At 42.1% G+C, this 25,388-nt stretch overlaps 1 protein-coding gene across 4 annotated transcripts in view; it reads left to right on the forward strand.

Annotated features, from left to right (window-relative positions):
• BMPR1B (bone morphogenetic protein receptor type 1B) overlaps positions 1-17,164 on the forward strand; it is a 241,410-nt gene extending 224,246 nt beyond the window's left edge. For all 4 annotated transcript variants that reach the window (XM_059470647.1, XM_059470648.1, XM_059470650.1 and 1 more), the window contains 7 exons: positions 4,794-4,890; positions 5,709-5,847; positions 10,653-10,845; positions 11,287-11,584; positions 13,901-14,076; positions 15,343-15,473; positions 16,192-17,164. In XM_059470647.1, coding sequence (XP_059326630.1) covers positions 4,794-4,890; positions 5,709-5,847; positions 10,653-10,845; positions 11,287-11,584; positions 13,901-14,076; positions 15,343-15,473; positions 16,192-16,317 — 1,160 coding nt within the window. In that variant the 3' untranslated portion in view covers positions 16,318-17,164. The remainder of the gene's footprint in view (positions 1-4,793; positions 4,891-5,708; positions 5,848-10,652; positions 10,846-11,286; positions 11,585-13,900; positions 14,077-15,342; positions 15,474-16,191) is intronic.
• Positions 17,165-25,388: the final 8,224 nt, after the last annotated feature.

The raw sequence follows: 25,388 nt of genomic DNA on the forward strand, positions 1-25,388 counted from the left end.
AAAAATACTGAATTAGAGCCTAACACTAGGCATCCATCTATAAAGATTTTAGTTATTTGGCAATGCTATCTGCTACTTACAAAGAAAGCAATGGACCAAGCTTTTGTTAGTGGCAGAAGGTGTTTGGATTGAGGTTGGGTTTTTCCTGTGTGTATGTAGGATAAATAAAGTATCACTGGAGAACCATGGTGGCAGAGAGAATATTTTTTAAAAGAAAAATTTCACCGAGCTGAAACAGGGTTCTAGCTGTTCTGTGTTGCAAAGTTGACTATTTTAGCATGGCAGACAAAAGATGATGTAGTCACTCAACACACTCAAAATATTTTTATTTTTTTTTATATAAGGTCTCACACTACAAGCATCCTGACAGTGTTTTGTAAAAATGGATTTCAGGAACTGCTTGAATAAATGTGGCTGAACAGGGCTGAAGTCACCACCTTTATTAATGCCTTAGGTTAATATGTCATTCTCAGTGCCAGGCCTGTTTTAATGTGTTGCTGCTGTAACCTAGTATGAAACCTGAGGATAAAAGAGCCATAGTTTGAAACAGCAAAAAAAAAAAAGCCATAGTTTGAACCACAGGCCCTCACTGCAAATAGGTACAAATACTGTATACAAATACATACTACTGCCAGTGCCCAGTGCTGTGGCTGTGATCATTGCTTCTACTGGAAGCATTTAGATTAGGCTGTGATTGTCTGAGTAATGTTAAAATTGTATATCAAATTTAACATGAACTGTAAGTACAGGGAAAGAGAGGTGAACTTAAAACAAGCTTCTTGGAAAACCCTTCTGGCCTTTGGGGTTCCATCAAAGATACATGCTTCTCAGCATCTAAAAAACAAACAGAAATTTGGCTTCTGATGAACTCACATCTGAGGTGATGTCTCATGGGAAGCAAAGTCTAGGGAGAGCATGCAGCTGCAGGTCAGAGGCTGTTGAACTCAAAACTGACCTGTGCACCAAGGTAACAGCTGCAAAGGCAAGGGACTTGTGCTCTCTAAGTGCTTTTCCAGGCCTGGCATGTGCTGCAAGGCAAGATTTATGCCACACCCTATCCTTCTCCTCTCCCCCCTGGAAAGAAAGGAGGACCACATACATGAAAGTGAGAGCTAGAAAAATTAACACCGGTCAAAGCAAGACTTGTTAAGTAAGATGGAAGAAACAACAGCCAAGTCTAAGTTTTGAGCTCATCTTGCTACAGAACTAGCAGGATAAAATGTCCCAGAGAAACCATTAAACCCTTGTGCCAGCTATACATCTGTCTTATTAAGGAAATGAAAGTCATAATTGGGTCTGATATAACACCTCTGCTTTAAACAATAAAAGATATTCCTGGAAATCCCGGTGAAAGCACAGGCTGAGACCAGTCAAAAGGAGAAATATGTCTTTACTGATTTAGAGCCTACATAAGCAGAAGTGGTGGTGCCACCGTGTCTGGCTCCCTGCCTGTATAGCCAGTGATGAATGGGCAAGGGAATGATTGGAGGAATGATGGGGTTTGATGTGTGCACACAGTCTCCACGCCTCGGATTTCACTGCCGTTTTTACTTGGATAGCTGTAACATTCTGAGCTGGAGGGACCTGGGGTGGGAGGAGAACCTCCTCTCCCTTTGATATGCTGACTTCTGAACCTTCTGGGTGGCATTTTCAATGCACTCCTCAGCATGGCGCGCTGATGACAGTGAGTGAAACGAGTGGTGGAGGAGGGGGAAATTGCAGGAGAAAAACAGAGAGGCAGCTTGGTCTCACCGAGCTCCCTGCTATCACCAGCCTGCACCACTGTTTTCCTACAACATGGAGCTGTTAATGTGCTTTTTGCTGGGCTGCACTGCTATCAGCCAGACAGGGTATGTGAAGAAGCTTCCCAAACCTGCAGTGTGTTTGTTTTACACTTCCCACACCATGCTCCCGGTAATCGCTCACTGCTGCCTCCATGGAAGCCGCTGCTCATTCTCCTAACCCTGCTGCTTGGCACCTGGCAGTTCCAAGTGACACAGCACTGAAAAACACAGCACTGGGCTTCTTAAAGGACACAGTACCTCCATCAGAACTGCACTGTCCAGGACCCACCACAGTGTTCACCATAGAGCCCACAAGCGAATCCCTAGGCAGACTCACAGCCTAGCTGCCCCATCCCTCCTCCTGGTCAGATAGTGCAGGAAAACGGAGGTTTGTCCTGCTGCCCTGTGGGAACAGCCTGGGCTGGAGGAGCAGGAGAAGAAATGCAGCCTGGCTCAGTGCAGCAGAACAAACAGACATTGCTGGTGTGAGGATGGGGGTTTGCATTTAATCTTGTGCTGTCCACACACACACACCAGCAGGTTTATGAAGTCCTCAAGTTAGGCAGCAAATAAAATCCTGCCCAAATGCTTTAAAAACGCAAGAAGTGTTTGAAAGGTGGGACAGTAGCTCACTTGCCATCAATATTGCCTCTCAAATAGCCAAATAAATAGGCATATGGAACTTTCTGTCCCCTCCTGTGAGAGCCAGTTGCACGCTGTGCACAGTGAACCACTGCTAAAGCTGTGCCACTGCTGGCATGCCGACACCACCCACCACAAGAGGGTCAGCTCTGCATCTGCTCAAAGTCTTGTTTCCTGCTCCCAGCAAGGAGATCAGGACACGTTCCTTTGTGTCTTTCATGCTTTCCTTATACTTGCTTCACATAATTGCATTTGAGTACCCAAAGAATTTTGCAGTTTTGGAGCCTGAAGTTCTTCTGAGAGCTGCACAGCACTTCCAAAATGCCTTCTGGCCTCTGGGAAAAGCAACCTGCTTTTTCTGAATGGCAGAAGCCCATTAGAAACATGGAGCATAAGGTTTGGATCACTTAAACCCTAAAAATTGTGGGAATTGGATTCAAGATTGCAGCATGTTTGTCATCCCTCTCCAAATGTACATTCTCTTACATGCACAGACAGTGTGAACAGCTTCACGGGCAATACCGTGTCTGCAAAAATGCACAGAGTTCCATGGCCTTGACATCTAGCAGACACAAGTCTAAGATCTGAATTTTTCCCTCTGTGAAAGCTGACATCAGCTTTCATTACTGCTAAGCACAAAAGCTCAGCTTCCATCCTGTCATACTCTGTGAAGTGGGAGAGCCCTTGCTGTGGGTGGTTATCCGGGTTTCTCCCAGGTATGGAATGCCGCTTTATGGTCTCTGTGCTCTGCTTATTCATCTGTTGGGCTGTGACATCTGAAACTGTGACAACCCACACATTTCAGAGGGAGGTGGTGCTGACACAGGCTGCTCACACAGCACAAACCAGATCCCTCAGCCCTGCAAAGCTGCCATCCCCTTCACAAGAGCTCTGATTCCCCGGTGGGCTCTCTGTTTCGACCCACAGCCCGCTTGGAGTGGCAGGCCAGGGATAAATCTGCTGTGGCAGGCAGAAGGATGGGCTCGAGGGTTCTCCTGATAGACATCGTGTCAGTGTCCCCTTTCAAAGGCATCAGCTATGTCCTGAGTGTTTACATTGTCAGTGCTCCCGGAGCAGGCAGTGGCAGGTTAAAACATGACCAGTGTGATCAGGAGGTGTGCTGGTAGGTAATCTCTGTTTGTAGTGGGAAGGGGAAGGAAAGAAATTGTTTGGGAGAAAAAAAAAAAAAAAAAAGAGAAACTGTATCTTGAAAATAAAAGAGTGTGAGAGTAAACTAAGAGTCCCTTAGGAATCCCCTGGTCTCATTACCCTTGTAAATCTGAAACATAATAGCGTCGTTCCAGGAGCAGTCAATAAGGATGGATTTCTTGCATTCTCCGATGTGTCAGGCTTTGGAGTGAAGGATGCAAGACAGCAAGGCTGGAAGAGCTTCAGAAAACATGGCCCTCATTTGCATCATCCCATTTGTTGTTGGAAGGGTGGTTTGTGTATGTACAGGCTGAAATACTATAATTTTGAGAGTTTGAGTGGCAGGGGAGGTTAAAAAAGAATAGAGCTGGATGTCTTTGTTTTTCAGCAGAGAAGCATGCATGAAGGTCAGACTCACTTGCCTGAGCTGAGAATTCAAATTTGGAGATTATTGTTATACTTTAAAGGAAAATATGAGTCTGCTATACAAAGGTTGACTGAAACATTTTAATAGTTTTTATGCAACAGCATTTTCTACAAGTCACTTGACACATTTTCTTTTCAAAGGGTTTTGCAGAAAAGCCACTGGAAGGATAGTTTTGCCCACCAGCATAGGAAGGACTTGCTGGCACACAGGGCTGCTCTAGAGCAGATGGAGAAGAAAATTCTTGCTCAAATGTTTAAAACAGGATCTAAGAGACAAATTGTTCTGTAAGGATGGAAATACTACACTTTCAAGGCCTCTCATGGCCTGCCTTGCTGGAGGTTGAATGGTCTACTGTGTCTTTCCTTCTAGAATAAATGCAGTTTGGTGGGTGGTTTGGTTTGGTTTTCTTAGTTACTCATTAGGATACTACTTAATCTGAGTGTTTAAAAAAGGCAGTGGTTTTTGCATTTCCTGGCTAATCACTCAGGTTAAGACCCAGAGCTGCAGGTCTTGATTGATTTTCCATTCAGAGACAAACAGGGAATTACAAATCAAGGCAGTGTTTTGCCTGAGCGAGGACTGAGAAAACAAATAGGGATTTTTGACGCTGGAAGTGTCAGTTCTGTCCTGGTCAGTGAGGGTCAAAGAGGAAGCCCACAAAATCCAGGGGTATCCTGTACAGGAATTATGAGGAAAGAGTGGAAATGATCCTGTGCTCAATGCACTTCTCCCATTGACTTCATAACCATCTCCCTTTCTAAATTTTCCAACTTTCTCATTTTTAACCCCAGACTTTGCTGAAGGAAACATTCACCACAAGGCCCTGCTGATCTCAGTGACTGTTTGCAGCATCCTTCTGGTGCTTATCATCATATTCTGCTACTTCAGGTAAATAAGGAATATTTTGGCATCTTGTTAATGTTCCTCCCAACATTTATCTTTTTATAGATTTAGGAAATTGAAAAAAAAAATAGAAGTGGACCTTAAAGAAAAGAAATAAGAAACTGTAATTTTATCATGAGAAGAAAATGTGTATTTTATTGATGCTATTCACAGGGGTACCTGTGTGATGGATTTCATACAGAATCTTTCACTCAACATCCTTAAAAGCCATTCAGGTAGAAGCACAGATTATTCTTTACTGGGAAGGCCAAAGGACAAATTTTGTAGAGAAATTTGTGTAAGGGAAGTATATCTAAGACTTCTAAATTTGTTAATGTGATGAAGAGCTGATCATAAAAAAAGAAGACAATACAGGAATGTCAGTAAATGTGTCTAGAGTGTTATCATGATCTACATACATTACATTTTAATAATTTGACATATTCCCAGTTTGTTACATATTCCCAGATTCCATGACCTTACATCCTCTGGCTCCTAGAAGTGTACTGCAGACAGTAAAATAAAGTTACTGACTTGGTCAGTGTTTTAGACATATTTAAGTTTCTGAAAGGAAAACATTTGGTTGCTTTGCAGATTTACCCCAGACTGCGTGGCCTGTGAGTGTTATACTTAGAATTTTGATGATGTAAAGAGTTGCTAAAAATAAAATGATGAATTTTGGCCAGCGAGTCCAGTGTATTCCTCAGGGAAGCAGAGAAATCTGTTAGTCTATAAATGAAGGAAATGTGAAGGGCATGTGCATTATTCATTGCACATGTGCTCATTGTATTCAAAACTCATTTTGTTTTCGTGTAAAACCTCAGATACAAGCGCCAGGAGACAAGACCCCACTACAGCATCGGGCTGGAGCAGGACGAGACCTACATTCCCCCCGGAGAGTCCCTGAAGGATTTGATCGAGCAGTCCCAGAGCTCAGGCAGCGGATCCGGGCTCCCTCTCCTGGTAAGGAAGCAATGCTATTGTAGTGCACATTTTAAAGGCTGAAATGTGTAGAGGGAGAAGAGGCACAAAAAATAGATTTACATATCCTCTGTTTTCTTTTATATTTTTTTTGTGTTTTTTTTTTTTTTTTTTGAGGTTTTCTGGGGGTTTTTTTGGGGGTTTTTTTGGGTTTTGTTTTCCTGTACCAGAACTGACAAGAAGTTAGACTGGAGAATAGCTGCTTTAGAAGCAGGGGATTTTTGTCATGTGAACTAAGCCAAAAAAGGTTAGGGTTATTTTTCTGCCTCATTTAATTTCTTATTTTAGATATCATAGGGTAAGTACAGGCTAAGACAACTCATGGAAGTATATCATCACGTTTGGTTTTTTTACACTCCAGTGTACAGGACAGCACCTGGCCCACTGATCTTGTTTTCTTCCTTTGTATGTGCAACGCACAGTAGGATTTCAAACACTGCCCCATCACCTTTTTCTAAAGGGAACTGTAACTTGTCAGACTTGGAACCTTTTTATTTGTAGGCTTCACTTTGCATTCAGAAGTCAAGGGGGATTTTTTTTCCTCGTAGTATGGCAATCTCAAAAGTCAATGGGATTGAGTTTGTGATTGTTTCTGAACAGACTCCAGGATTGCTAAACCTGCTGAAAAGGCATAATGATCTATGGCAATATAGTTCTGTTCATCAGGGGGTTTTGCTTCTGGGGAGCATCACTGGTAGAAAAGAATTGGTAAAAACCTAGGTTACTTATTTAAAATAAGTGCCTCTGAGAAACTGGAAGATTTCATTTTCATTTTTCAGAGTGGGTATGTCCCTCCTGTCTTCCAAACCTATTAGTTTGTATTGATGCTACTACTGCAGGTGTTGTCCAGCTTCCAGGTACCATGTACTGTCTGGCTGGTTTTTTCCACACTTATTTTTTAAACACCCTAAAGAAGACATAAAATGGGAAGTTTCATATTTCCTTAAAAATGAAGCAACAGACTCTGTCCTATCCCATGCCAATTTCCTTCTAGCACCCTGTAGTGGTTTTGGTTCACTAATTTGAGATTTTTTGGCCAATGGAAAGGGAGAGATCTTGTGTGCAGTTTAGGACCATTCCTAATGAGTCTCCAGCTGATTTAATTGTGAGGGATTCTTCCTTTCTTGCTTTGGGGTTTGGTTGTATTGTTTTTTGGTGGTGTTTTTTTGGTTTTTTTTTTTTGCACCTGCCACATCAAGGTCTTCATATTTACTTGTTCCAATGACATAAAAAATGTAATAATTTAGAGCAAATACAAAGAACTTGGTTGTACTTCTCTGAGAGGATGTGTTTCCAGCAGCCCATGTGGGTGCCCTGGGAACCTCACAGCAGAGCATGGCTCAGTCCTTCATCCCAGGATCCCAAAAAAGCTGGAGCAGTGCTGGTTATGACTGCTTGTTCTTTATGCCTTCCTCTGTCCCAGTGAGCAGTTTGAAGGAGGGATCTGTGGTCTCAGTGCTGTCCCCAGGTCTGCCCTTGTAGTGGATGGGAAAAGGAGCTCCTGCTGCTGAGCTGCAGTGATGGCCAAGGTGCCATCCCAGCTGGGATTGCTCAGCAGCTCCCAGAGCTGTGCCGCTGCCCCTTGAGGCAGAAACCCTCCAGCCTTCTGGCAGGACACTCCTCTCAACCTTGGAGACGCTGCAGCCACTGGACCAAGTGATTTTCCTCCAGGAACTCTTCCTCCCCATCTCCCCCTTGCTTACAAAACCCCCATGCAGTTGTTTTTATAAGTAGTGATTTTGGGTGGAAGAGAAGAAAATGGATCTTGCACTTGGCAGTAGATGTTTGCAGCATTCCCAGACAGCCACAACCCCTGTGAGCTCCCCAGGAATGCACAGAGTGATGCCTCATGCCTGAAACAAGTGTATAGGAGGTGCCTGGCAGTAATGCTCTGCTCTATTGTGCAAGAGCTTATTTTTAACCTTGTTTCTTGGGCAAAGACTGAAACATCCAGGGTTATAATTTCAGAAAAGTAAGATGCAAATTTAATGCAAAATGTCACCTTATGCTAACCAGTAATGTTTTTCTCCTGTGTAGAACATTTAGTCTAACGGGTACAAATATCATACCCAAAACAAGTATTAGCCAAGAATTTGTCAGTGTGACATTCAGCAAGTGTTCTTTCTCCTGACCTGTCTGTACCTCTGACAGAAGAGTTTGCTGCAAGTCAAATGCTGCAAAATGGTCTGTCTGAAGAGATTGCTGAACTACAATTTGGTCTCTACCTTCTCACACATTTTTTTTCATAATTTCCTTTCCAATGAACTTTGCTTTTCAAGGGACTGCACCAGAGCCATAGGTATGAATTCTCTGTTCAAAATATTAAATTTACAAAAGGTTGGTCTGTCTAAATTTTCATCTGCAGTAGCTGAACACGTTTAGCTGAATGCCAGGAAAGTAGAAATAGTTGGTAATTGGATTGTTTCCACTCAGGGAGACGAAAGGAAAGGTCATGTAACCTTACCTGACTGCTTACAGAGCTCAAGCAGCCAAATACACAGATTTAAAAAGAAATAAGAAACCCCCAGCCCCACTCTGTAAATAACTCAACATGAGCACATCATTCAGCATGCTTATGAAATCCATTGAGCCAACAATTTTGATTGACCTATTTGTTTTATAAATCATAATTGGTTTATGATTCAAGAAGGAGCTGAATTCCTTAAAAAAAATAAATTGTTCATAGGAAATTATTTGACAAGACAAAACCAGGTTAAGGCCTTTCACATAGTATTCTGCCGCCTGAAAACCCATAACAGAAATGTGTTTTTCATTTTCTTAATGTAATTTAATAAGGAACTTTTCATCATTAAGTATTGTAATTGCATGTACTTTATGATGCCATTACATATATTTACACAAATTAAGTTATTTGATGTAACTACATTATTGTTCAGGATGCATTTTTAAAATGGGCAAAATAGAAAGCAACAATGCTAAAATGACATTACAAAATGTTACAGCAAAATTCCAATGTAATATAACTATTGTTCAATCACTATATGAGAGTATAAAAGATAAATCAATTTAAAAAATTAAGGCTAATCTCTATTGTTGGCTTTCATTGATGTTAATCAAAAATAATGGCACTGAAGCTACCATCTTGAACATCTAATAATGCAGTGCAGGGCTGGAAAAATGGAATTCTGTTTAAATGACAGAAGAAGAAAACTGGGATATTTGAAATAGCTTTGCATAAATACCACAGTATGTTTTGCTTCTTAAAATTGTTCAGTATGAAAACCAGTGGTTCACTTAAAAAAAGAATGATGGTAGACCTGACCTAATAGGTTTTGAGTTTGTCCTTGGATGCACATTCATGCTGCAGTCACGGCACATTCATGGCAGTCCTGCCTGGCATTCCCAAAGTGGTGGTTTCCACTGCGCCTCCCAAGCACAACAAAGGAAGAAAATTATTTAAAAAAATCAAGTTTCACTCATTTCTGTCTGCCAAGATTGCAAAAATATTTTTGATTTCATGAAATGAACATGATTTCATAGGGATTCAGTTAGAGCAGTTAGATTCACTTGCTGCAATAAAACACTGGAGGTTTGTATCTGGATGGTGGCAAAAAGAACAAGAGGCCACAAATTTGAACTTGTGCAGATTTTGCCAATTGCTTGAGCCAGGTGAAAATCTCATTACATTGGTGGCAGTATTCCTTCAAAATCTTACCAAACCCTACCAGACAAAAACTCATTAGCTGTGGGTTGAACTGGCAATGCTGTAGCACAGGAGGGTGACATTTTAAATCCCCTATTAAGCTGAGGCAGAGTCAGCCCCGTGAATTGTGTTGCAGCATCCACTCACATTTTTATTTGTGAACTTTTAGAAAGACATGATCTGCAGACATGCTCAAATCTGATGAGATTATAAGTCTCCATTTGTCCAAGATTTTTTGTGGCTGTAAAAGCTTGTTAAATGTAGAGGCAGTCTGTCATCCTTGTGAAGAGAATCTCTGCAGTGCTGCTGTGGACATTGATCTTGCAATACCCATGATTTTAGCTGACAGTACAGCCACTGACAAAGCTGGCACAGACACTGGAAAGCTGTTCTTTCAAATATTTTGGGGGGGAAATTGCTTTTTATGAATACGTAAATATCATTATTTAAATCAATGTGGGCACATGTGTTTTAACTCTGTAAGTAGTGACTGAGGTTCCTAACCAGATATGTATTTTGAAATAATTAGGCATGGCAATTTAAAGGAAGGTGATAGGAAGTATCATCCTAAAAAGAAAACAAAAAAACAAAGGAAATTTTGTAATTTTTCTAGTTTTGGAGCTCTAATAGGCTTTTGACTCTTGTGAGCCCTAGCCTTGAGTCTCAGCAGTGTTGTATTTTTATATTAATGAAAATGTGTTACCTACTCCTTTGGAATTTGGACTGCATTGAGGTGAGCAGGAGTATTTTCTGTCCAAACTTTTCCAAAAATGACAAAAAAAATCCACCAAGCACTACATCCTGCAGAAAGATTAAAAAAAAATTCAAGGTGCAGGGACAAACATTTCCTTTACAGTGACTGATGTAATTTCTTGAGACACCACAGTGTATTTAAGTAGGCATGGAAAGGCTTCTTTTTAGTGGTGGGAATGTCCTCAGCAGCAGTGTGTCCTGGAGAAAATGTGAGCATCTGCAATTGTGGAGGGTTGCTGAAATCCATGTCACAATGGGTGCGTATTCCACCCTCTCCTGGGCTGCTGTGTGGGAAGCAGGCACAGGAGAGGGAGGTGAATGCAGAGATTGCCACTGAGCAAGGTGTAAGATCTGCCTTGGCATTTCACAGGTTCAAAGGACCATTGCAAAACAGATTCAAATGGTGAAGCAGATTGGAAAAGGTCGCTATGGAGAAGTCTGGATGGGAAAGTGGCGTGGCGAAAAGGTAGCAGTGAAAGTGTTCTTTACTACAGAGGAGGCCAGCTGGTTCAGAGAAACAGAAATCTACCAGACTGTCCTGATGAGGCATGAAAATATTCTTGGTGAGTGAAGTGAAAGAGAATTATTTGATGGTGAGCAGGTTTTTGAGATTAGCAATTTTGTATTTGCTGTTATCTGATGTCCTTTCCGATGTGCTTTGTTTCCCTCTGTGCTCTGCAATTAGCCACCCAGTCCTTTTCAAAGGAAAGTTGTTTAAAGGATTATTGAAACATAAATAAAAGTTAAAAAAATAATGGGGTTTAGGGGTTTTTATTCCAAACACAACATGTCTGTTTCAGCCGCTGGTATATCCGTATCTGGGCTTCTGAAAGTACATTACAGGCTAGAGATGAGGCACAGCTGCATGGAAGTAAGATGAAAAGAATTAAATATGTTATTAAAACAAACCTGCTGAAATGGATGACAATCCAGAGTTCTGAGCAGTCCAAAAAAACCCCTGTGAAGTATTAACTTGAAAATAACCTCTTTTTTTCTTTTTGTAGGATTCATTGCTGCAGATATTAAAGGTACAGGATCTTGGACCCAGCTGTATCTTATCACTGACTACCATGAGAACGGCTCACTTTATGATTACCTAAAATCCACCACCTTGGACACAAAAGCCATGCTGAAACTGGCTTACTCCTCTGTCAGTGGCTTGTGCCACCTGCACACTGAGATCTTCAGCACTCAGGGCAAGCCTGCCATTGCCCACCGTGACCTAAAGAGTAAGAACATCCTGGTGAAAAAGAATGGCACCTGCTGTATAGCAGATTTGGGCTTGGCTGTTAAATTTATCAGGTGAGTGGAAGTGAGGGGGGCTGAGGGGAAGTTTATAAATCTGGTGCAAAAGTTTCTTTATTTGTTGACTGAGTGTGCATGAGTGAGCAAGCACCTGCAGTGTGTGCGCACACCTGGGCTCTGCTCATCTGTGTGTGAGGTCACCTGTGTGGGGGAGAATGTCACATCAGCACCTCATGCAGGTGTATAAATAGTTGCTTTTTGATTATTTGAGCACATTAGCTGTGTTTGTATAAAGGGTCAGTTTTCATCACTCCACCCTCCATGTATTGCTGCCCCAGTATTGGTGGCACACAGTGAAAGGACACAGCAGTGACAGGTTGAAGTCACATCACTGAGCTTGTCGCTGAAGCATTCAGCTTGTCTGATCCCATGAAAATTCACTCCTCAACTTAGAGAGAAAAATACTAATAATTTGCACTAGTTACTAACTAGGATTTATTGAAAAGGACCCCATTTGGGCTGCCTTTTGTTTCATTTCCTACAAATCAAATTGCCCAAGTGCAGATTTGATTTTTGAAATGGCTTTTAAATTTGATTTTAAAAAATGGTTGTGTGCTTAAACAACTTAGAAAGAGCAGACAGGTAGAACTTACTCACTCCTGGGATTCATGAGGAGCCACTGCTCTCTGACAGCTCTGCTCAAAAGCAGCTCGAGCTCTCAGTGGTGGTCCTGGTGGTGGAGGCGCGTGCTCCGAAGTTTCTGATTTTTCTGCACAGAGAAATGCGTCCAGAATACATAGACTGAAGGTTTCCGTTTCGCAGGTCAGCTTTGAAACCGTGCACTCCCTGGAGTATTAAAAAAATTCAGGAATCCTGTACAAATCTTGAACTGAAATTACTCAGAGTGAAAGGAAAGGCAGTTTTTATGTTCTTTTCTTACTGTTCACTTACCTGCCGGGTTCCTTGGTGAGGCATTTCCTTTATGAGCCTGACCTTTCTTCAGGAGACAAGAAGGGAATATTTTTACTTTGAGGAACAGAGGCCTAGAAAACAACAACTTGAAAATACACAATAAAAAGTTTTGAGGAAGAAATTCACCCTTTGCAGGTGTACTTTGCCTGGCAAATACAGAGCAGCACACTGCCTAGCTGTGAATAAAGAAGAGCTAGGAATTACTGAGTGCTGTTACAAAAGAAGGTGAAATTTGGATTTTTCACACTCCAGATGGAATTTATGTTATGTACTTGGCTTGTTTTCATACTGAATCCTTCCTCAGACAGCATTTCTCATGCAACAACAAGGAACAGAAAATAGTTGGAAGGGGTGTGCTCTGCTGAAGCTAATGATTCTAGTAAAATTCTTTGTGTTTCCATTTCATTTGAAATAATACAAGATAATGCAGGTCACTGGATTTATGTTACATTCTTGCAGGTGTACAGTAGTACCACTAGCATATGTATGATTTAATGACTGTGTAGGTGGCTGGTTGTACCATAGACTCAGCTTTTCTTCATATCAGAAGGTGAAAAAAATTGCTGTACATGAAGAAAACTATAGAAATACAATTATTCTGTGAGCATCTGTTGTATCCACCATATTTAAAATACATACATTTTGAAGGTGAATAAAGGAAAACAGACCTTTTTAAGCAAACCAGAGTATCTGCCATATATTAAACTTTTAAATATATTGAAACTGATGTAGCTGAATCTGAGTTAATAAGAAAAACAAGAATCCATTCACATAATTAATGGGAATATTTTTCCCTGTATGTCGTCTCTTCTGGTCAATGTGTGAGGTGTGAGACATTTGCTTAGATGTTTTTATGCATTTATCTCTCTGTGTCTGCATATCTTGATGTGTAAAGGTTGGAAAGGATCAAACATAATGCATGCAAAAAATAATAGTTAGATTAATCTGTCTTGCAGATCTAATTTGCTACAGCTAAAAGATACTGCCCCAGCTACTCAGTATCCCCTATTAATTGCTGAGACTGAGGCATTAGGTGGTGGAGTATGTTAAGAAAACAGCGTTTAATGAAGATTTGATTGTTATCACTAACATTAGAGCTCGGGCTAATGCTAATGAAATCTCGCAAATGTTACAGCATCCCTGTTGAGTCTTATCTCCATTGTGGTTCTGCATTTGAATGCTTAACATAGCCTCAGGCGGGTCAGCCTTTTAAGGAGGGTTGCCTTCACACTAAGAGGCTTTTCTTGCAAGAATTGTTCCATTAAGATTATGCATTACTTTTGACCTTGTTTGAGAGTGGATGTGATGTGGATTTACTACTTCTTCCGTCGAAATTGCTTTATTTTTGACCCACTTTACTGCATGCTTGATGCCCTTTTTTTCTCCTTCTTTTTCTTTTAGTGACACAAATGAGGTAGACATCCCTCCAAACACCCGTGTAGGAACAAAACGTTATATGCCTCCCGAGGTGCTGGATGAAAGCTTGAATAGAAATCACTTTCAGTCCTACATCATGGCTGATATGTACAGTTTTGGACTCATCCTTTGGGAGATAGCAAGGAGATGTGTTTCAGGAGGTAAAGTGCTGGGAGATCACTTTTAATTGTGTCAGTGAACCTCAGGCCTTCCATTGCACCTTGTTTTCCGGGTAATTGTTTTTACAGTAATAAACCGATGTGGGTAAGCCATTCAGGTAACTCTCTTAATGTCTGTTCTCCTGTTGAAACTTATTTTAAAGCATCAGTCAGTGCTATTTCAACAGCAGAGATTTAGACTGTATTTTAGTGGCTCGTTTGAAGGCAGCTGATGCCTGCACTGAGGAAGTGTGGAACTCATTTTGGGACCTTTTTTAAAGGCATCATGTTTGTGCTGGACTGGGGCTGTTCAGCTAATTTAGCAGAAAGAAAATAGTGGTTTCTTAGTTTAATTAAGAGTTAAATGAAAGGAGGAGGACAAACAATTTAGGGTTTGCTGTTTGAAATAAATAATCTTTGTAATAAACTCTTTGAAATAAATAATCTGTTTAATAGACAAGTAGCAAAACACCGGAGGGAAGTGGCACTTGTTACATCACTGTCATACCAGTGATGTGCCTCATTTCCCTCTTTCTGCATGTAGAGCTCAGTGTCATGCAGAAGTGATGGCTGTTGTACCTCTCTTTTGCCACTGGGAAAGTTAAATGCACAGAAATGACTTGGTAGCAGTTCTGTGCCAGTTTGGTGGTAAGAGTAGAGCATGTCTCTGTTGGGTCTCTGCTAGCCTCAGCATTCCCTATGGGTTTTTAAATCCTTCAGTATGCTGAATGCTCACCCTAGAGGAGCTGAATGTTGCCAATGAGCAGCAGGATCCCTGTGTTTAAAAGCTGGTGACGTGTACTGCAATGTTGTGAGGTGAAATCTGTAATATTTTTGTCATTGTTGCTGTGCACAAAGAATGGTACCTTGCCATGTTCTGAAAAGGCACAGAAATGCCCTTTAGTGTTTTCCAGGTCCACTGATAAGAAGGAGACCTAACTCAAGGTTAATTCTCTCTCAGATTACTCTGATACAGACTCTACACTAATAGCTCTTAGTGTGAGTACTTACTGGAGATTGCTGGACTGGACAGCAGTGATAGAAACTGTTCTCACTTGGCAAGTTACTGCACTTTTGGGTTAGATACCTGGCCAGACTTTACATAGCAGTGGTTGCATTGGAACTTGACTGTGGAATAAACTTCTAGTCCTTTTTAGGGGCAGCACACCCAACTGTTACAAAGTATGGCCAATCTGTTATAAAATGAAAGGGAAAAAGGAAGGGTTTTTTTTTTTCTGCAAGTGACAGGCAACTAATTGCTTCTTTCAGGAATAGTTGAGGAATACCAGCTTCCATACCACGACCTGGTGCCCAGTGACCCCTCGTACGAGGACATGCGGGAGATCGTGTGCATCAAGAGACTGCGCCCCTCGTTCCCCAACAGATGGAGCAGTGATGAGGTACCTCTCATCCCTATCAGCATGCAGTCTGTGCTTCTAATCAGAGCTAGGGACTGAGATTGACCCAGTTCTGCATCATTTTGAGGGAGGAGGATGTTTACCACTGGTGCTGCCGTTTGGGAATAGCAGCATCTAGATGAATAGTCTGTGGGGAGATGAAAGATTTAGGTGGCATGAGGTTTGTGAGTGTGGGGGAAAAAAACAACTTCCCTGGGATGCTCGAGGTCTTGTGCAACAGCCAGTGTGAGAAGATCTAACCAAATCTCATCTGCCTCATCCTTTCCCTAGCCAAATCCCTCTGAGCCTTCAGACTGGGGCTGGAAACACTGGAGGAAGGAGTGGCAGTTCCCAAAAGGGCTTTTGTGTGGTGGCACTCAGTGTTTGGTTTGGTACCACATGTGTCAGGGATTGGGAAGGTTTGTTGCAGTAGCTGCTCTTGATTAATTGGTTGGCATCCAATGGTAATCCCACCCCAGGCATTCCAGCAATAAAAGGACAATTTGTTACCACATAGTCCTTGTGTATTACCAAAAATACATTTATAAAAATCGCCATTAATCTACATGAACCATGTTTGGCTGGTCTGGGCAGTGCTGGTGGTGTTTATCTGTAATGGCCTTAGGAAAGACCTTTTCCCTTCAGTTTTTCAGCATTGCCACACGTGCAGTCTCCTGTTCCACTGACCCTGGGGGGACTTTCTCTGCCCTTCTCTCCGCAGTGCCTGCGGCAGATGGGGAAGCTGATGATGGAGTGCTGGGCTCACAGCCCTGCCTCCCGCCTCACCGCCCTGCGCGTCAAGAAAACACTTGCCAAAATGTCAGAGTCCCAGGACATTAAACTCTGACTCTGCCAGAGTCCCTGGAAATGGACTTGATGTGCAGGCAGAAGTCCTGAAGATGTATCTTTGCTAATGGAGGAGTCACGCTGAAGAGCAGCCGTGAGTTTTTGAGGAGACTGTCCATCGAAAAAATCACCTGAATTTTGACATGCAAGATGGAAGAGGCTTGTCTGCCCTTGTTTACATGGGGAAATACAGTTTTAGTAACTGGTTTAAGATTATGCATGTTGCTTTCCATGAAAGCCACTTATTATTATATTATTATTATTATTGTTATTATTATTATTTTGATTGTTTAAAAAGATACTGCTTCAAATTTTATGAAAATAAAACTTTTGGGTTAGAAGTAAAAAAGATGTATATTGTTACATTAAAAAAAAAAATTGGAGGAAACTGCTGAAAATGAAAGCAAATCAACTTTTTCATTTCCAAAAAGACTATTGCACTCCAGCCTTAAAAAAAACAAAAAGGTGAGTGGATCTGTGTAGCTCAGAGGAGCTGTAATGGAGCCTGCCTTAAAAGCCACCTATTTGTGGAGATAACTTTCCAAACGCTGTGTGTGCAAGTGATTCTCAGAGTACAGAGATGGAGCCCAGTTGCATCCCTGCCATCCCTGGTGTGGGTGGCCTGATTCCTGTGGGTGGCCTGTCCCAGGAAGGTCATGCTTTATTTAAGGTACTTGGGAGCTGTATGAATATGGCTTGGTGTGACTTTTTTAAAGAAGATCTTCATGTTTCTAGGAAACCTGGTGGGAAGAGTACCACAGTGATAAACAAGTGCCCTTTTTCTTGGCTTTTTTTTTCCCTTCCTTTTCCCCCACTGCAAAATAAAATATTTTGTGTGCAAGTGGAAATGAAGTACATATCTGAATCTGCTGGGTAATTTGAAACTTCTAGGACCCACAAACAACCACTGTTCAAGAGGAAATTCCTTGTGAGAAGGAATTATTAACTTGCTCTTTCATTTGTGTAAATGTGAGGGGTCTACCAACAAGCACAGCTGAGAAAAAAAAAAATAAATCTGTGTTCCCTTTTTTAAGGGAAAATGAAAAACCTCAAAAGTGCCCATTTCTGGGGTGGCAATCACATTTTTTTGAGTGTGAGGAGACTGGTGCCATGTGGCTGTAGTAGGGAATGACAGGGAGGAAGGGTGGGACACATTGGGTGGGTGGTGAGAGCTGGGAGCCGTGGGCAGCAGTGGGTACCTGCCTCCAGCACTCCTGATGTAGTGAGACACCACAAACTGAACTGTTGCCTCGAGCTTTATCTGAATTATTATTATGTTGTGTGCCCTTCCAGCAGCCTCCACACCTCTGGCAGCTGCTGCACAGCAGTGCCAGGCTCAGCTGCCAGGCTGGGGCTGTGTAGCAATGTGGTTCCCAGCAAGAGGAGCTGTCAGGGGAAAAGGGCAGTGGGAAACGTATTTTCTGTCTTCCCCTGTTCCTCCTTCCTGGGTCTGCAGTGGTTTTAGCAATGCTAATGCTGCAGAAGGGGAAATGAGAGGTGAAATATACCCTGGGAAGCGTTTTCTTTGGCAAGGTTCTGTTCTTCATCAGATTACCAAAGCTGAGCTGCATGGGAGTTACTGGTTTACCCTTTTTTACCCTTCATTTGTTTTTTAAAAATTTCCTGCCTGCCTATGTTGTTTTACTAGATGGTGTTCAGCTTAATTTTTAAATAAGTCCTTACAAATGCTGCTTTGATTATGCTAAGCCTATTTCAGAACTGAAATAATTGCCATGCAGGATTTAGCCTCAGCACTTCTGTAATGTTTCTTTCTTTTTTTTTTTTTCCCTTTTTGGACAAAACTGATTTATTTGTGGTAGGTAGGTGTATAATTGGGGTTTAGCTTAACAGCTCCCTGAAGGTATTTCTAGCTGGAAAAATTACCATTTTATACTTTCAAGCTAACAGAGAAAAATGCGCAGTTCAAGAGAACCAGCAAGACCTCCATGATGATAGGTGTTAAAAAGCTTAAGCAGAAGTTTTTTGTTCATTAGAGTGCTTTTTCTGCAGTGCAATTTCCCTGCCTGTACCCAAATTTACCAAGCAATACAAAAAGAAAATCTCTGAGAGTTAATAATACACCAAATCCTCACCCCAGGAGGGGCAAGGATGGTTTCCCCATCCTTAAAAACTGTTTGTGAGGCTGAGAGCGGAGTTTGCTGCTTGGCCATCTTGACCTTGAGATTTGTGGGCTAAATTGGGGACAGCCCAGCCTCTCTTCACCTTTTTGTCTTAGTGAATGGAGCCATGGCTTTCCAGTCTCATTTCTTCCCACAGAAGCCAGCACACCCTGTGGAACTGAGATTCTCAGCTCCAAAGAAGGGCATGGGACCTGCAGGTGCCAGCTCGCACAGCAGGGATGCTTCTATCCTCCCCGTTTAGGTCTGTTTCACCTCTTCCCTCCTAAAATATATCTATTTTTTAATAAATTAGCAGGGCTCTCTCCCCAGGAGTGTTTTGGAGGGTGCTTTGCCAGCTGGCAGCACGAGGCATGCAGTGAATGCCCCTGGCACCTGCTGTCAGCATGTTGCAAGAGAAAGGGCCAGTCGTTGGTTTCCTGAGCAAATCTTACCTTTTTTTTTTTTGGTCCAGAAGAAAAGGGTCTAAGATACTGGTTGATAGATCACATAAAGTGTGTATGTTAAATGTTCAAGTTTATGTGTTTTTATATATATATAAATATATATATATATATATATTCAGTTGCGAGTCTGGAATAGCTCCAGTTTGTGGATTAAGAGTAAACTATTATGGATGAAAAAGCACTAAATAAAAACATAATATTTATTTATGAAAATGCATAAATGACAAATCACTGCAACGGTGCTGTATAGGAAAATAGATAAATATATATATATATAAATGAGGAGACACACACTGAGAAAGCAAACAGTCTGCGGTTGTGTAACTAGTGCCTGCCTATTTTCTCCCAAGATCAGATTTTGCCCTCAAATCTAACCACTGTAATCTATTGTGAAGGGCTATTCCTAAGGCGAAAAAACAGCCTGAGGCAAGTGTGGAGGTCTTTTGTTCCAGCACTGTGACATTGGAGTCGGGATGCCTGCATGGGTGACTTCCTGCAATGCTCCGTGTGTCATTATTAAGGTTCAGCACCTGCAGTGACTGCAGGTTAGTGTGTTTATTTTGCCAGGTGTGGCCTTTTAATGTCACTTCCATATTTTGGTAGTTTCAAAGGGCACGTTGATGAGGGCTTGGAAGTCACTGGTAAAGATAATTGTGGCTTCGGTGCCCAAGGGTCTAGAAATCCACTTTTCAAATGTAAATCATTCAAGGAAGTGTAGTTTAGTTTCTTCCTGGCATAGAGGAGATGGCATTTATAAGTGGGAGAAGAAAAAAAGAGAGATGCCATCTAGCAACTGCTATCCTTTTTCTAGCACAAAGTTATTTCTATTAAAGAAAAGGTTGTCAATGTAGAGACTAAGAAACTAATTTGTGTTCTTTTTTGAGAACCAGTGCCTTATTAAACCTGTAAATACTGTAATTAAAAAACCTGGGGAACAAACTGTGTTATGTTGTATTTGTTCAAATTGTATATGGTTGTTTTAACATTCCCCCCCCCAATAAAATTGCTTCCATCTCCCCATGACAGAGATTGCTATTTCCTTTTCATGTGCTTGAAAAGCACCATCTTTTTGTTTTATTTCCCTGGAAAGATTATTTTGACTGTGCCTCATTTTATTTATTTTATTTTTATAAGATTTTTTCATCTGAACAAACAAGTAAACAGCAATATGTTGCATATGTTTCCACTGGCATAAAAAAGCATCACTCCTTTCACAAGTCAGTGAAGAGAAAAATAGTAATTAAAATAGTGTTATCACTAATAGAGCAGTTGCTCGTGTTTTGTGGCTGATTATGTAAATCTATCGGAACTCTGCATTAGCATAATATTTTTTTAGACACCCCCCTTCATTCTGCCACATCTTTATGAATATTTTTGACTCCTATTTTTAACACCACAAGAGGAACAGGAGTCATCTCTGCACAGACTGAAGCAATAATTCCCAGCCCCATGTATCAGGTGAAAAAGTTCCAGCCTAAAATCCCCAGCATCACCTGAAAATGGCATTGCTTAATGCTGAGACATGGGGTGTGTACCTCTGCATCCAGTGAGGCATTTCTGGGAATTTGTCCCTAAAGCTGGAGCACTATTCTCATTCTGCAGTGCTGTGCTGCAAATCCACCTCAGTGTTTCCTGATGTTTAATTGCCTTGCTGGTTATTTCCAGAGAAGTGTGTAAATAATGGCAATTTTCCCTTCAGCTGCACAGCTCCTGCAGCCCTCCTGCTTTGCCCCAGACCGTCTGTGCTCAGTGGCATTGCAGTTATTCCCAGCAGCATTTCTACAGCCCCCTTGACCTGGCCACATTGAGGTGACCTAGCCCTGGCTGCACATTGCCCTTGGCATGCCACTGAATCCGCAGTTCTTATGTACAGAAACATTTCTTCTGAGGAGATTTTCTTTTTTTAAAAACGAAATTAAATAAAAGACTCCACTTCCAAGCTTCCAGGAACTAAACAATCGAACAAAAGGTGTATTTTTTTTCCAGTTGCTTATAAATATAATTTATTACCTGTTTAAAAATTCTTTCTTACACTTTGTACATGTCAGGCTGACAGAATAAATGCAGGCATTTACAAACAGAGGGAAGGAGAAAAAAGGGAGGGGGGTAAGAGGCACACTCAGAACTAGTAAACCACACCTCCACTGTACAGCAATACAAATAATGCAATGGCTAGCACTTCTCCTGTAGTAAGTCAGTTTTTAGAAAAGGAATTGCATAGAAGATACAGCAATAGGGAAATCAAAACCAAAAGAGTTCTCCAGATCTGAATAGCAAAGAAAACATATCCCATGAACCCTGGTAGACTGTGACATGGGAAGAGAAGGGAGAAATGTGATACACCTGGGTCACACAGATGTTTCTTTTCCTATGGGCCCTCCTTTACTTTGGAAAGGTACTGAAGGTACCTTCTTTTATTTTATTTTTTTTTCTTCAACAATAACAGAACATGTGTTAGCAAAAAGAGTCTGCCACACAGACATGTGAAAACAGCAATGCCACAACTCCTCTGTCTCAGCTGTGTCACACACCGCGGGTTATTGGCTCTCGGCTCGGGTGTTTTTGCAAGGTACCTTGAAAAATCTGCAGGGAGAAGAGTGTTTTGCCTCTCCTTCCTAATTTTGTTTGCTTTCCAGACCGATTTTGCTTTTTGTTTGTATTGTGCTAGCTCCCAAATTTACTGGCAGGCGGTAGTCAGAGCCAACTGGCGGCAGCCAAAGAAGCTCTGGGGCCCGTGCAAGCTTTTCTCATCTCAGGGCTCTTGTCCCATCACCCTCCCAATGACATCCCACTTCCTCACAGGCATCCCAAAGCTACTCTCCTGCCATGACATGGGATGCTTTGGGAGCAGAGGGCAGGCCCAGGATGCAGCACACGTAGAAATTAATCTCTTTGTCAGCAGTTGAGGAGACTGAGCCACTAATAAATACATTTAACCAGCACCACAGAAAACATGAAATACCTATTTGGGATAGAGGTTTGTGGGAATTCTGGATTATCATTGCTTTTTTTTGTACAGACTCAAAGGACTTCCAGATAAGGGATTTTCAGATTTCAGGGAGCAGGGATCAAGTTTAAAGGACAAATAACTAAATAAACTAAATGCTCCTATTCAAGCAAGGAGCCTGACCTACCAAACTTGTGGCTTTAATTTAAGTCCAATTCCAGTTACTTGCCAGCTTTTACTTTGTTGGCTTTTGACATACTGCCTGTTTGACCTTGCAGAGATGATACAGCACTGAATTTTTACCTTTACCTTCCCATTCAGAGGATGTCCATACCTAACATGAGCGCCAAAAGTCTCCAGCAGGTAGTGTCCTTTGTTTTCTCCTTGTTGCCTCTATGTACACATACATTTACTTTGCCTTTCTGTCCCACTTCAAAGGCTGTCTGAGATATGTATTTCAGCATTTAAAAATCTGCAGTGCAGCTCATTTATGGACTCAAGGTTTCACACACAAGCTAGGAATGGATTGCAGTGGTGACCCCAAAGTCAGTAACTCACTGGAGTCCTTGTGGGGAAAGGGACAAAGGTTTGGTTTTCATTCACAAACCACTCATGTCTTTGCACCACCTGATACTGACCAAGCCAGCCTGCAAACACTGAGTTACTTCATGGCCAGGTGAGAGCCAGACTAATACCTGAAAAGACTTCTGAACAATCAGTAAGATTGTTTACAAAGTGCCCTGAAAACAAGATTAAAAAAACCCAAGCCAACCTCAACAAAATTATTGTGTTTAAAATTAACCTCAGAGCTGTGGTAACTACTTGGCGGAGCATACAAGGGTCTAAGGGCCCACCCACCCCTCCCTTCCCAATGCCCCCTGCCCCCAAAAGAAAAGAAAAGGAGAACCAAAAAGAAACTATTGTAGGTAGCAATACAAGACATTAGGACACTGTCCACAATGACAGGCTTACAGCATGTAAATACATTTATTCTATATGTAAGCAACTGAAATAGCAGGAAACCCAGGGAATGGACATGTTTGGCTCTGTGGGTATTGCAGACTCCAACATGTCTCGTGAGTGTCTGCATTTCTGCCAGCAAGACAGAAAAAAGTCTTGGTCTCCCAAATGAAGCAAATCTTGACCGGAGACACCTTCACTGCTGCAAAATTTTCAAGATCCACTGAAACAGCACTTAGATCTTGCACTGTTTAGCAAGACACAGTGGAGCAGTTGTGATCATAAATTTTGAAAAAAAAAAACAACCCAACCAAACCCCAAACTTACCCTATACACTGACAGTCACCTTTACAAGAACACAACACAAGAAGAACTGAAGAAAAAAAAAAGGTGAAAAGGATTGCCTCCAATAAATGTTCCTTACTCGGAAATTAAAGGTTTTCCTTGAAGTCAGTAGATATTTTATATATATTTATATAATATATATACTATTTATAGCACTAGCAATCAACATGTAATGAAGAGATGGTGTGAAGAGCAGCAAAACTGCTGCAGTACAGAGCCAAAGGTGAACAACTAAAAGGAAGAGCATTTTAAAAAATAGCAATAACTGGAGGATAAGAAGCCTGCAGCCTTTTTTTGTTTGCTTTTTTCTCTTAAAGCAGATGTGCTCACCTGAAATAACATCTTACAACAACTTGTAAGAGTCAGCTCTGCCTGCCAAACTTCTTTGCCACAGGGAGCTTTTTCCCGTGCGACGTTGCTGTGGCGGCAGCGACGCAGTGGAGCTGGGGCTGAGCCCCACGAGATGGCACTGTGTCCATGCAATGCAGGCAGAGGAACTGCTGCTGGGTTTTCTCCCACCAAAAACAATATCCTGAACCCATCTGGCTGGCCTTGCTTCCCACCTGCTCTCCTTGAGGCAGCAGGATGGGGGATCTGCTGTGAACGCCACCAGCCAGAGCCCACTCCCACAGTGCCGCTGCCACTTCCCCAGAAAAAAAGAAAAATCTGAGCAAAATTAATGCAGGGAAGTGTGAGGTGAGCTGGGAGATGCTGTTAGCAGCAGTGGCAAAGAATGGGTGCAGAGCTGCTGGGATGAGCTGTGTGTGGCTCTGTGGAGGAATCTTCCCCTGCTCTCCCTGCCCTGTCAGGGCTGAGGCAGCGCAAGGAGCTGTGCTGGGAGCCTGCCGAGCCTATGGAGCTGCTGCTGGAGAAACCACCCAGCCTGTGATTGCAGCAGGGCATGGCAGGTGGTTTCTGAGCAGCTGGGGGAAGAACAGCAGCTTCACTACCCAGTGGCAGTCATGCTGCTGCCCAAGTCATGTTCAGTGATGAAGGGTAACATTCCTGACCTCCAGCCACTCTTAATCAGAGTGTGCATTTTTCCTTCCAATAAATCCTCTTTACTGTGATGTTGTGAAAGGAAAATGCCCCAAAACACTGAGGAAGTTGTTCATCTGCAAGTTGTTTCTCTTGCAGAAGGCATCAGAACACAGGTCAGAGGGCTGGCCAAAGGAGCATCAACTCATAGCAAACTCATAGCAGAACAGAAAAATAAGAGAGGCTTTGTGGCCCAGATCCTGGTGAGAAGGGTGCACATGCTGCCCACCTAGAAAAAATGAGAGCTGGGGAGCAACAGTGAGCCTGGGGATCAACCAACAAAGACTGAGCTGAAAAGGCCAAAGGTTTAAGGACAATTCAGCTCCTGCACCTGCCTTGGAATGGAAGTCAAGGAAGGCCACATGGGAAAGGTGAAGAACGACAAACTAAACACAACTGATTACGCCTAAAGATGGCGTGGAAAGGAGAAAAGCTGAGACCTACCTTTAAGAGCCATTTTAGCCCTCTGAGGTAAGTTAAAGGTGTGGAGAAAAGGCAGAGCTGAAAGCCCCAGTCCAATTCTCCAGAAGTTGAAAGCGAAATTTCCATAAGCATTGCAGTGGGCTGCACCAGATGCCCAAGGTGAAAAAGAAGATGGTTGTTCACTGGGAGGATGTCCATGGCATCTCCACATTAAGAGAAGGTGGGGCTTACACGAGCAAAATGCACACAGATGTTGAAAGCTACAATGTCCTCTGGTCTCCAGTTTTGACTGAAATGCTGGTTTGCAAACTGCCTGGTTACCTCTTACAAGGAAGAGAACTTTTTGTGCTGGCTGTCTGGTGGTAAATCAAAACCTAACTCACTGGTCAGGGAACTATAAGCAAAAAGTGACAAGGCTGTGGAAATGTCAAATGGAAAAAAAGGTCAGATGAAAGTTTCTTTTCATTTTGACCGATGACATTTTCAGTTACCTTCAAAGGTGCAATCTGGAAAGCCTTGGGGAAAGCAAAACTAAAAGCACAAAAGAGAACAAGCTAACTTCAGTCTCGGGAAGCATATGGAATGGTAATGCATACGTGGGCAGGGGCATGCATGTGTGCACAACAGCAACAACCAGGGCCTTGCTGGGAACCTGGAGTGGACAGGTTGGGGCAAACAAGCCTTTCTGTGCCAGACATAAATGACAGCCTAGTCAGGTGGTAAAACTACTGCAATCCTATGTGCTGTCATGTACCAAAGCCACAATTTTCAGTGA

This window comes from Ammospiza nelsoni, chromosome 4 (genome assembly GCF_027579445.1).
Source record: "Ammospiza nelsoni isolate bAmmNel1 chromosome 4, bAmmNel1.pri, whole genome shotgun sequence".
NCBI classification, from domain to species: domain Eukaryota; kingdom Metazoa; phylum Chordata; class Aves; order Passeriformes; family Passerellidae; genus Ammospiza; species Ammospiza nelsoni.